The 12048-nt window shown below is 66.6% G+C and overlaps 1 protein-coding gene across 3 annotated transcripts; it reads left to right on the top strand.

The window, feature by feature from the left end:
- The first annotated feature begins 1592 nt into the window (after positions 1–1592).
- On the top strand, positions 1593–9334 carry PANX2 (pannexin 2). 3 transcript variants are annotated; one of them, XM_070371402.1, is made up of 3 exons: positions 1593–2049; positions 6378–7808; positions 8271–9334. In XM_070371402.1, exons 1-3 carry the CDS (start codon positions 1824–1826, stop codon positions 8486–8488), a joined length of 1875 nt encoding a protein of 624 aa, XP_070227503.1. In that variant the 5' UTR covers positions 1593–1823; the 3' UTR covers positions 8489–9334. The 3 variants fall into 3 exon arrangements, with proteins under 3 accessions (XP_070227503.1, XP_070227504.1, XP_070227502.1); XM_070371403.1 differs by having other exon boundaries at positions 8275–8447; XM_070371401.1 differs by having other exon boundaries at positions 1594–2049; positions 8145–9334.
- The last annotated feature ends 2714 nt before the right edge of the window (positions 9335–12048 follow it).

The raw sequence follows: 12048 nt of genomic DNA, 5'->3' as shown, positions 1-12048 counted from the left end.
CACGCTCTAGAAAAGCTGCTGCAACTAGAAATGACGCCCATGCAGCAATGAAGACCCAGTACAGACCTAAATAAAGAATAAGATACACCAGAGACTGGAGCCCTTTACAGTGGAACTGCTAGGATGTGTCCAGGAAGCAGCTGCAGAACCAGCAGGACATTGCAGGAGACACGGATGATGTGCCCTGGTCACCAACAGGGCGGCCCAACTCAGTGTAGATTTCCACTTTCCCCACCCTGCAGATGTACAGGGAAGAGGGAAGGCCGTGACTAAGTCGTCATGGGGAAAGGACGGCGCGGGGACCTGCCAACCTCTGGATCCTGCAGAGCCAGTCCAGGAAGTGTGCTGCTGTGGGGAAGGGCCAGCCCCTGATGGAGGTCTCAGGCTTGCGGGGGGGGGGCGCGTTATTTGAAAGCAGGCAGCCCAGCTCCCTCAGTGAGCAGCAGACAAGTAAATGACTTGGAATCCAGGGGCAGGCGTCATTTGGGAACATTCGTAGATCTTTAAAAGCACAGGCACATAAAGGTTTTGTGTTTTGTTTGTTTTTAAAAAGTGTGAAGTTAAGGCTTGTACAGGATAAACCCCCTCTCTGAACCTCTGGACAGAGAGGAGGGAATTACCTCACCGCAGTGACCCAAGGCCTGCAAACGCAGTGACCCAAGGCCTGCAAATACTGGTGCTCATAACATGCTTGGGTGAATTACTGAATGAGGTTGAAACTCCAACTGTGCTACGTATTTTACAAAGACCACGCGTACATCCTCACAATGGCATGGGTTCCTGCCATGAAGGAGTGAAGTGAAAAGCGAGTCTCGCAGGCAGTGGGCATGGAGGTGCAGCTGGGCTCTGCCGGAAAGACCTAACCCAGGAGGTTGTGCAGGAGGGGTGCCTGAGGGTGGGTACCGCGGGGTCCGAGTGGAAGGGAAGAAGGTCAGGAAGGTGGCAGGGACCCCTGAGCCTGTGCCCGGAGGCCGGTCTGGAGAACGCCTTTGACAGTGGCAAAGGGACGGGGTGATAGAGTGGTAGGGTGATAGGGGCCGGGCTGGAGAGGCCTTGGGGCCACGTGGAGGTGTCGCGAGGGGAAAGGGGACGCCCACCTGGGCCATGGGTCGGGGTGTGGGCGACGGGGACGCCGGCTGCAGTGGAGGGGCCATGAGGAGGCGCCCCGCGCCGGCACCCCTCCTCTGTGTCCGTAACACCCCGGGTGGGTGGGGACCTAAGGGCCCACCGTGGCGGCCAGGCATCGGTAGGGAGCGGAGAGGGACTGCGGGAGGCGGAAGGCGAGCGGCGAGCCCCTCTCCGCCGGTCGGGCGGCTCCGGACGCGGGGCTGGAAGAGGGGGGCCTGGGACGCCGCAGGTCTTCCCGCGTTTCCTCCGCGTGCCGCCGCCCCCGCGCCCCGGGAGAGGGAAGCCACCCCACCCGCTCGGCCTTTCCGTCTTTCCCAGCCTGAGGAGGCGGAGGGACCAGACATTGTTCATTCATTTTATTTCATTTAAATATTTTTTGCTAAGTCATCGCCGGCGCCGCATCTGCGTGCGGGGGGGAGGTGGGGTGGGGGGCGGAGCTACGCTGCGAGTCGCCGCAGGTAAACAGCCCCCTCCCCGCGGCGGGACCGCAGCCGCCGCCCGCCGCACGGGGCGGGGGTCCCGCCGCCGCCCCCGCCGGAAGGACGCGCCGGGGCTGCAGCCGAGGCGGGGGCGGCGGCCCCTGCGCCTCCCGCAGCCCGCGCCGGCCCGGGCGGCCCGACCCCTGCCCGGAGGGCGGCGGCGGAGCGCCCCCCGCCCCCGCCGCGGGCCCCGCGCCCCGGGTCCCCGCGCCCCCCATGCACCACCTCCTGGAGCCGTCCACGGACATGGCGACGGCGCTGCTGGCCGGGGAGAAGCTGCGCGAGCTGATCCTGCCCGGCGCGCAGGACGACAAGGCGGGCGCGCTGGCCGCGCTGCTGCTGCAGCTCAAGCTGGAGCTGCCGTTTGACCGCGTGGTCACCATCGGCACCGTGCTCGTCCCCATCCTGCTGGTCACCCTGGTCTTCACCAAGAATTTCGCAGGTGAGGCCAGAGGCTAGTGGCGGAAAGGGCGGGGGCCCTCTGGGGTCTCCCTCGCTGACCCAGCCGCCGCGGGCCTCCTCGCTGGGGCCCGCAGTGGGCGCGGTGCCCCGGGTCTCCCCGCAGAGCCCGTGCAGGTGTTGCGGGTCGCTGGGGCTACCTCCCCATGTCTCTCCTCGCTGGACTGATTTACCTTCCCTTGGTTCACACTGCGTGGAGGGGTGCTGCGGTCTAGGCATCGAGGAGACATGGGGTCTGGCCTGGAAGAGGGGAGACCAGGAGGGGGAGTGGGCAGGGTCTGAGAGGAGGAGGAGTGGCCAGGTGGGGGCCCGGAAAGGAGGCTGCAAGTGATGAGACCCGGGAACACCGAAGACCGCTGCTGGGTGGCGTCCTGGGGCTAGGTGTGGAGTGAAGACCCTGAGAAGTGGGCAGATTCTTATCCAGGGCCCAGGGATGCTCCGGCCACTGGGAACCTGGGTCTGTCTTGGGAAGAGGCCCACCGAGCAGGCAGGGCCTGGAGGAGCAGGCGGTGGGGGCAGTGCACCGCCCTGGCCTCAGCAGGAGGCTGAGCCTGTGAGGCTGATGTGGGGAGAGGAGGGCAGGGGCCAGGCAGTGTGCACGTGACAAGCCGTCACAGGCTTGGGTCTGCAGACGTGGTCCTGGTTGAACTCAGTGTCGGGGCGCTGAGGGCCTTCTGAGGAGAAGTGACCCCAGGTGAGGCGGGGCGGGGGGAGGTGTGCGGTCCTGGGGCCACCGTCCTCCCGGGGAGCCCACGGGGGTAGGTGGGTGGGAAACCGGAGACAGGAGACAGCACCCCCACCCAGGGTCTGGCTGGCAAGCAGTCTCAGGGTCTAGATGTCCAGGGAGGCCTCTGGGCACCCATCAGCCCGCGGCAGAGAGGGCCCTGCGGCAGCAGGGTGGAGCAGCTCTCCCTGAGGGACGTGGACAGACAGCTTTCTCGAAGGCCTCTCCTTCAGGGGTCCCTGTGACCAGGGCGGACACTGCAGGCTGCCTCATCCAACTCTGGGCAGGGCACACCCACACCCACATGCTCAGACACTCCCGGTCACTCTCGACCTGTCCCCTCGGCACCGAGTCACCACCCTCTGCAGGGTTTGAGCCCCGGGGGGTGGGGGGTCCTGCTGCAGCCAGGAGGATCCTTGTCCCTCCCACCGGGGCCCAGCTGGGCCAGGAGGACCCAGTGCCCAGACCCTCACTTGCTGCCCTGGCGTCGGCGGGGGTCCACCCTATCTGCCTGTCGGAGACTGGGCGAGTGCATGCTGGATGTCCGGCTCATGGTGAGGAGCCGGCCAGACGGGACCTCCTTGACACCAAGGCCTGTGTGTGTCCCCCGGCTGGAGGGTGGCTGATGGCGGGAAGACCCGCATGGCTCCGTAGATGCCGCCCACCCTTTAGACCTGCTCTGTGACGGACGGAGGGGACAGCCAGGGGCACAGCTGAGCGAGAGGACCACTAGGAGGGGAGTTGAAGGGTTGCCAGGTTCTCCAGGGGCTTCTCCGATGGCTCCGTGACAAAGAACCTGCCTGCCAGTGCAGGAGACACAGGAGATGCGGGTTGGCTCCCTGGGTCGGGAAGATCCCCTGGAGGAGGGCATGGCAACCCACTCCAGTATGCTTGCCTGGAGAATCCCATGGACAGAGGAGCCTGGTGGGCTGTAGTCCACAGGGTCGCAAAGAGTAGGACACGACTGAGCGCGCAGCACAGAGCAGGTTCTCCAGACGTCACGTGGGCCCTGGGCAGAGGGCCTTCTCCTAAACAGCCGAGTACAGCTCTGGTTTCCTTGTGCTTCGCAGATACCGCTTTTCTCACAATTTGAAGGTTTGTGACAACACTGTATCAAGTCGTTTATCCAACAGCATTTGCTCAATTCACGTCTGTGCTGCATTTTCGCAATTCTCACAATATTTCAAATTTTTCATTATTAATATATTTGTTAAGGTGATCTGTGAGCAGTGATCTTTGATGTTACTATTGCAAAATGATTACGACTCACTGAAGGCTCCGATGATGCATAGCATTTTTTAGCAATAAAGTGTTTTTAATTAAGGTATGTACATTCCTTTTTAGACATGCATACAGTATACAGATATCAACTACAGTGTAGTATAAACATTTTTACACACACTGGAAAAAAAAAAATGTGTGACTTGCTTTATCAAGGCATCTGGAGCCAAACCTGCAAAGTCTCCGAGGTGCCCGCAGGTGGGCAGGGTCTCCAAGGGTACTAGGGTGCTCAGGGGCTGGGAGGACCCTGGCCACAGTGCCATCCTCCGGAACGGTGCCCTTCGCAAGCTGGCTGTGTCTCGGGTCCCTGGCAGACACCTGTGCAGACACCGCCGTGTCCGAGTACCCAGTGCTCAGGCTCTGTGGCCCAGCAGTTACCGCATCCCCCGCCCCAGAGTCCAGCCCAGGTCCCGGGCCCCTGCAGGTCAAGTCAGGGACACATGGCCGCCGAACGTGCGTCCTGGGGCGCCTGCGTGCCACATGTGCTCCCTGCTGGGCGCGGTCTGCTTCGCAGGAGCAGGCAGGAGGGGGAAGGACAGAGATTGGGTGCTGGGCTGGGCCTCCCCTGAGCTGGAGCCCCCTCCCCTCCCTCCCGGCAGGCAGGGCTGGTGGCGGGTGTGAGAGGACCCGGGGTGGGGGCCTTGCCTCGGTGCACGGAGGGGCTCACCTCCCCTGTGCCTGCAGCACCACGGCCACGGGAGAGGTCTCCCCTTCCCCTGGGGCCCAGCCGGGGCCTAGACTGGGGGACTGCCCCCCAGGGTCCCTTTCCCCCCGCGGAGAGCACCTCCTGGCCTGGAGTTGGCTGTAAGGACAAAAGTAAGTGACTGAAATGCTGTTTTCTCAACCATGAGGGGGGCTCCTGCACCTTCCCCATGTTCTCGGAGCCTGACTCACCACCAGGCCCCAAACCTGTGTCCTCGTCGGGGGCCCTGGGCCGTGGGAGCAGCGTTTCCTGACCCGCCCCACCCCCACTGCCCCCAGGTGGCACCTCAGCGCCACCCCCGGGCCCACTCGCCCGCGCCCCTCCTGCCTCCAGGCCCCTGACTCCCCAGCGCCCGCCAGGTGCAGTCCGAGGTCCGCACACCCGGAATGAGCCGTGGGCCCCGCTCTGGCGATGCTAGGCCCGAGGCCTCCAGGAGGCCGCGAGGCTGAGATGGGGCAGCAGTGGCCTGAGGCTGCGCGTGTGAGAGGGAGGCAGCCTCCATGGACTGGGCCGAGGCACCTATGGGGTGTTTGTGCCCATGGGGTAGCCGGCCCCTAGGCTCCTGCAAGCCACCGGCAGTGACCAGCTGCCTCCCCACTCAAGGGCCAGCTTCATGCAGCAGGCCTGCACAGACAGACGGGCGTGCTGGTCCCCACTGCTTCTGGTCTGTGTTTCCTGGGCTGAGAGGCTTAAGCTGGGGCAGAGGGGGACTGAGCGGCCTGCCCCGGGGCTCCTCAGGTGAGGGGGAGGGTGCCCGCTGTGTTCAGGTTGGGGCACCCGCCTCCTGCCAGCGGGACGCTGCCCTCTAGGCGAGGGGCCCCAGGTGCTGGCGCCTGCCGGAGGGCACACCCTGGCTGGAGCCCAGCCTGATAGCGCAGTGACCCAGCCTTCAGGGCCCAGACCACCCTGCCCTGAGGACAGCGCTGAGGCGGCCAAGCCCTGCCCTCTGGGAGACTCGGGCTGGGGGCCGCGCCTCCCACTGTGGTCTGCACCTGTCCTCACCTGGGGAACAGTTCTTCCTGCGTTCGGGGCTTCCTGCGTTCAGGGCGGAGCTCTCACTCTCGCGTGTTGGGCAGACCCTGGGGTCTGGGTGATGACTCCTTCCTGTCCGATCCCTGGAGTGGCTCCCCTGCCCACCCAGTGTCCAGGGAACTCAGGCCCACCCTTCCCCAGGACAGAGGGTCTTGGGAGGACACCCCTCACCTCTCACAGGCAGGCAGCGCCGCTTTCGCTTTTCTTCAGTCACGCCCCCGTAACCTCTGGCCAGGGAGGACTCGCCCAGGACACCTGCCCTCTTCAGGATGGGTGGTGGTGCCAGGCCCCGGGCCGTGTGGCCTGCGCCCCCTGCTCTGGACTCTGCCCTGTGTGCTGGGGGTGGGGGTGGCACCTGGAGGGAGGCCTGAGGTTCCAAATGCAGATCTCTGCCCCCCAGGTGGGCAGGGCTGTACCCTCCACCCCCAAGGCAAAGCTGACTGCGGTGGGGGTGGCGGGAGGGGGTGTAGGAGGAGACGCCACGGGACACAGCAGAGACTGGGAAGGGGCCTCGGGCGCGGCAGGCCGGGAGGAGTGCGATGCCCCAGCGCCTTCTCCTCTCCGCCCCCAGAGGAGCCCATTTACTGCTACACGCCGCACAACTTCACCCGCGACCAGGCGCTGTATGCCCGCGGCTACTGCTGGACGGAGCTGCGGGACGCACTGCCCGGCGTGGACGCCAGCCTGTGGCCGTCGCTGTTCGAGCACAAGCTGCTGCCCTACTCGCTGCTGGCCTTCGCGGCGATCATGTACGTGCCTGCGCTGGGCTGGGAGTTCCTGGCGTCCACGCGCCTCACCTCCGAGCTCAACTTCCTGCTGCAGGAAATCGACAACTGCTACCACCGGGCGGCCGAGGGCCGTGCGCCCAAGATCGAGAAGCAGATCCAGTCCAAGGGCCCGGGCATCACGGAGCGCGAGCGGCGCGAGATCATCGAGAACGCGGAGAAGGAGAAGAGCCCCGAGCAGAACCTGTTCGAGAAGTACCTGGAGCGCCGCGGCCGCAGCAACTTCCTGGCCAAGCTCTACCTGGCGCGGCACCTGCTCATCCTGCTGCTCAGCGTGGCGCCCATCTCCTACCTGTGCACCTACTACGCCACCCAGAAGCAGAACGAGTTCACCTGTGCGCTGGGCGCCGCCCCGGGGGGAGGCCCGGCCGTGCGCGTCACCTGCAAGCTGCCGTCGGTGCAGCTGCAGCGCATCGTGGCGGGCGTGGACGTGGTGCTCCTCTGCGCCATGAACCTCGTCATCCTGGTCAACCTCACGCACCTCTTCATCTTCCGCAAGAGCAACTTCGTCTTCGACAAGCTGCACAAGGTGGGCATCAAGACGCGCCGGCAGTGGCGCCGCTCCCAGTTCTGCGACATCAACATCCTGGCCATGTTCTGCAACGAGAACCGGGACCACATCAAGTCGCTCAACCGGCTGGACTTCATCACCAACGAGAGCGACCTCATGTACGACAACGTGGTGCGGCAGCTGCTGGCGGCGCTGGCGCAGTCCAACCACGACGCCACGCCCACCGTGCGCGACGCGGGCGTGCAGACCGTGGACCCCAGCGCCAACCCCGCCGAGCCCGATGGCGAGGCCGAGCCGCCCGTGGTCAAGCGGCCCCGCAAGAAGATGAAGTGGATTCCCAGCAGCAACCCGCTGCCCCAGCCCTTCAAGGAGCCACTGGCCATCATGCGCGTGGAGAACAGCAAGGCCGAGAAGCCCAAGCCCGTGCGCCGCAAGACGGCCACGGACACTCTGATCGCCCCGCTGCTGGACGCAGGCGCGCGCGCCGCGCACCACTACAAGGGCGGCGGGGGCGACGCGGGGCCCGCGGCCGACAAGAAGCATGCCCGCCACTTCTCCCTGGACGTGCACCCCTACATCCTGGGCACCAAGAAGGCCAAGGCCGAGGCCCTGCCCGCTGCACTGCCGGCCTCCCGGAGTCAGGAAGGCGGCTTCCTGTCCCAGGCGGACGAGTGCGCCCTGGGCCTGACAGCGGCGCCCGCGGCAGGTAGGGGCCCGCAGGGCTGGGCGGGGGCCGTGAGCGGGCTAAGGATTGTGCCATCCGGGTGGAAGTGGGGACAGGCAGGGGAGCCAGCTGCGGGCGTGACCCCAGGCGGCTCCCTCGCCCCAGGGCCCGGGGAAGCAACCGCGATGAAGGGCTGGGGGGACACACTGTGAGGTTGCTCAGCTCCTGGAGAAGGTTCTGGAAACTGGCGCCCCTACTCCTGGGGCAGCCAGGGTCCGACCAGGCAGGCCACCGTGCTGGGGAGCGTCAGCGCGCAGGAGGAGGGGCCCGCAGGTGGGGAGGGGCCTGCAGACGCCCTCTGCTCTGGGCTGTTTGCAGATGCCCCGCTCCCGGAGGAAGAGGCCCTGTACTCGGCAGAGCCAGCTCGGGGCGTGCTGCCCCCCGGGGGCCCGTTTCACGTCTGCTCGCCCCCCACCGCCCCTGCCACCGCCCCTCTGTCGCCAGCCAGCCTGGGCAAGCCTGACCCCCTTGCCATCCTGAGCCGCAACGCCACCCACCCGCTGCTGCACATCAGCACCCTGTACGAGGCCCGGGAGGAGGAGGACGGGGCCCCCAGAGCCCCCCAGGATGTGGGCAGCCTCATCACCATCCCTCCGCCGCAGCAGATCCTCATCGCCACCTTCGACGAGCCAAGGACAGTAGTGAGTACCGTGGAGTTCTGAGGGCCAGGGCTGCCCGCCGGCTGCATGACCGCGCCCCAGGCAGAGGCAGCCTTGCTCTGCCCGGCACTGCCCACGCGCCCCGGCCTCCCGCCCGCATGCCACGGGGCTCAGCACCTCTCCCCTCCCTGGCCCCCCGGATGGCATCGTCAGGGTGCTGGCTGGGTCCGGGGCTGGCCAGGACCCCGTGCAGCCCTGCACCCAAAGGCCCAGAGCCGACACCCCCCCAACATCAGGCGCTGCGCTGTGAGATGAAGAATTTATTTTTTTAGTTGATTCTGTCTAGGGCCTGGGATGCTGGCCTGTGAGGGGCCGGGAGGTGGCAGGACGACTCAGGGGGGCGCGGGGGGTGGGGTGGCACCTCAGCCTCGGGCCGCCCCTGCAGGGACGGGCGCCCTGGAGGAGGGGCGGGGGCCCCTCCAGTCAGAGGTCAACATGCACTTTCTCCTCATACCCGGACCACCTGTCCTTTATTTTACTATGGTTACTGTAACTAGCGAGTACATTTATTATGCCTTTAAATCAAAGGATGTCGTGCGTGTGACTGCGAGTGTGCCCAGAGAGCAAGGTGCCAGCATGCCAGTGGGTGTGTGCGTGAGCCGACAAGCGTGGAGCGTGTGCGTGAGTGAGCGTGGGGTGAGGCCAGTGAGGGCAGGAATCCAACGCAATAACCACGTCCCCTCCAGGCCACCAGCGCCCCCCGCCCCGCCCCGTCCCCCGCCTGAGGGGCCCCGGTGGTCTGTGGGAGCCTAGGGCTGGTGTGGGCGGGGCTCCCTGTTACCTCAGCCACGGTGACATCGTGACAGTGTTAACAAGGTACCCAGCATATCAATAAAGATTATTCTGATACCCCCGAGTCCGAGTGCTCCGTCTCGCCGGAGGCCTGTGCTCCGGCTGGGGCTCCAGCTCTCTGCACGGGGTGGGGGTCTCAGGGAGGCAGGGCGCCAGGAGACGCCCGCTGCCCTCCAGGGGCCCCACCGCAGCTGAGCCAGGCTGTGTGGTCCTCGCTCCCGGCGGACGCCCACGGCCCCCAGCTGGCATGCGTGCACCCTGGGCCCCCGGGTGAGTCCCCGGCTCGGTGGAGACGGAGCGGCCCCCGGGAAGCCGTCCCCCAGCGGATGCCTGAGGGCAGGGCTGCCAGGTGCGCCCGAGGCAACAGCGAGGGCTGGCGGGACACAGGAGGGCTTCACAGAGGAGGGCCCATGTTGCGGGGACTTGGGGCAGGGGGCTTTCGGGATGCAGGTGGGGGTGCGGCCGGTCCCATGCGTGCACCGAGGACTCAGGAGCCTCCCAGGCCCTGGCAGGAGACCCTGGGGGTCTGAAGGCAGGTGGCTGGGGCAGCCGGGCCAGGAACCCCAGGGCTACAATCACGAGGGGGCTCTGCGGGGGTTAGAGTGGGACCACCTGCCGCACCGTGTGGAGGGCCGACGGAGACCCTAGGCAGGCCCTCTCTGGAGCGGCCCTCCTGCACGCTGTGGGTGATCTGTTGCCCAGGGGTGGCATCCTAACGGGTTTCCATCGTCACTCAGGGACAGTGAGGCCCGAGATTTGGGGAGGCCGCCACTGCACAGACAGCTCCCGAGCGGAGGGCCCAGGGCCGAGCAGGAGGCAGGCGGGGGACGTGTGGGCAGGGCCTTTCCTGGGGTCTCCACGGGGATGGTGCGTGTGAGGCAGGGTGAGCAGGCTCAGGACCCGTGTGAATATTCTGGGGGCCCTGGTGGCGGGCTGCCCCTGGCTGCTGGGGGCCCAGCCCGGGGGACCCCAAGGGCGGCACCAGGACACACAGAAGCCCGAGGAGGACGGGGCGCCGCGCTCCGGGCGTCCTCCTGGCCTGGGAAGCTGTTCACCATCTCTAAGAACTGGCCGGCTCTGGGAGGGCCGGTCTCTCCAGGGTCAGCACGGCCCCAGACAGCAAACAGCAGGGTTCCCAGCCCTGCCCTAGAAAGCACTCGCCCATACCTGCTGCTCTCCCCTGCCCAGTGTCCCAGGGCACGTGGCCCCTGCCTCTCAGGCTGGCACCATCTCCCCATGTCTGGGGAAGAGACCCAAGGACCCACGCAGGCTGGGCCAGCCCCGCAGGTCACTCAGCTCTGTGGTGATGGTGACCCCAGCACCGGGGCCAAGGTGCCCCCTCCCTGGGAGAGCAGTTAAGCCCCCAGGAACCCAAGCCACCCTGACCTCAGGGGCCCCACCCTGAGGGCTGGAGGGCAGCCCCCTCCCTGTGGGCTCGCGCCCACGCAGGGCCTGGCTCAGAGCAGAGGTGTGCCAGCCCCCGTGGATGTGCTCACGCGCTGTGTGCACGGGGCGAGGCAGGGCGGGGGCACCCCGGCTCTGAGTCCTGGGCTGTGTCTTTGGCAGGACTGCTCTCCCCAGCCCTGTCCCTGAGCCAAGGCTGGCAGGACGTTTCGGGTCCAGTGTCCTCCAAGGCCTGGGCATGTGAACTGGCTGGTTGCCCTGGTTGGCTGGGGAACAGAGGGAGTCAGAGTCCCACTGAGGCCGACCTCCTCCTGCGGGGCCAGGGGTGCACCTCAGGGGAGCGGGCAGAGGGGCCCCCACGGGAGCGTCGGCCCACGACATACGGCCCACAGCAGCTTCCTTGCTCGTCTCCTCCAGTCCTGGGCAGGGCAGCTGGGGGCGCCCTCCCTCTCCTGGGAGGAGGGGCATCAGGAGAACCTCGGACCGCACCTGGACAGGCAGGACGGGAGCCCGGGCCGCATCCCTCACACCAGCTCAGCAGGGGCATCTCAGCCAGGCGGGCTCTCCAGCGGGGCGAAGGCCTGGAGTGAAGGGCAGCGCTCCAGCTTTGCTGTGTGGGTGGCCAAGGCGGCGGGGCGGGCAGAGCCAATCTGTGCCCTGCCAACCATACAGAGAGGCTGGGCCCAGGCTGTGGGCCAGGAGCCTGGAAGGTAAGGGTCAGCCCGGAGCCGCTCCTTACAGCTCAGACTGCTGGCTAGGAGCCCACCCTGCTCAAGGCTAGACGGGGCGTCTCAACTCAGAACGGGGGAGCCCAGGACCCGCAGGGGCGCCAGGGCGGGGTGCACCCCCTTCCTGGAGCTGACCAGGCAAGGCGGATGGGGCCGGCCTTACTCTGGGCTCCCCGTCCGGCTGCGCACCCCGCACCCCGTCCGCCCTGCCCCCGCCCTTACCTCCCCGGACGCCATCCGCCAGGCCGAGGGGGCGCCCAGGCACCCGAATGGGCGCGATCTGAGGTCTGGAATCTGCCTCTGGCGTTGCATTGATGATTCTGTATTATAGCAGGCCGCACGAATATCCACTCCCTTTTACTGACCGGGAGCTGCAGCCAAAGAATTTTGGGGCGCTTCGCAACGCCTCGCCACTAAGGCGGCAGGCCTGGGACTCGAACCCACGTCCTGGGCCGCCGCTTAGCCCTCGGAGCTTGGCGCGGGAGGAGGGGCCGGGCAGTGCTTCTCGCGCGCGGCCTCCTGGGAAGTGAAGTCCTCGCCTAGTCGCGCGCAGCCCCCTGGGAACTGTAGTTCGCAGGCGCGGGTCAGGCCCGCTGCAAGCGCAGGCAGACGGCGCGTCGAACTACGCTTCCCGGCAAG

The sequence above is a fragment of the Bos mutus genome, chromosome 5, assembly GCF_027580195.1.
Source record: "Bos mutus isolate GX-2022 chromosome 5, NWIPB_WYAK_1.1, whole genome shotgun sequence".
Taxonomy (NCBI): Eukaryota; Metazoa; Chordata; class Mammalia; order Artiodactyla; family Bovidae; genus Bos; species Bos mutus.
This window is presented reverse-complemented; position numbering and strand designations above follow the sequence as displayed.

Bases quoted from the DNA above. Each gene is read 5' to 3' on its own strand.
- PANX2 (XM_070371401.1), top strand. From the start codon at position 1,824: ATGCACCACCTCCTGGAGCCGTCCACGGACATGGCGACGGCGCTGCTG. The intron at 2,050-6,377 runs GTGAGGCCAGAG...CTCCGCCCCCAG, and splicing joins CTTCACCAAGAATTTCGCAG to AGGAGCCCATTTACTGCTAC. The intron at 7,809-8,144 runs GTAGGGGCCCGC...GGCTGTTTGCAG, and splicing joins GACAGCGGCGCCCGCGGCAG to ATGCCCCGCTCCCGGAGGAA.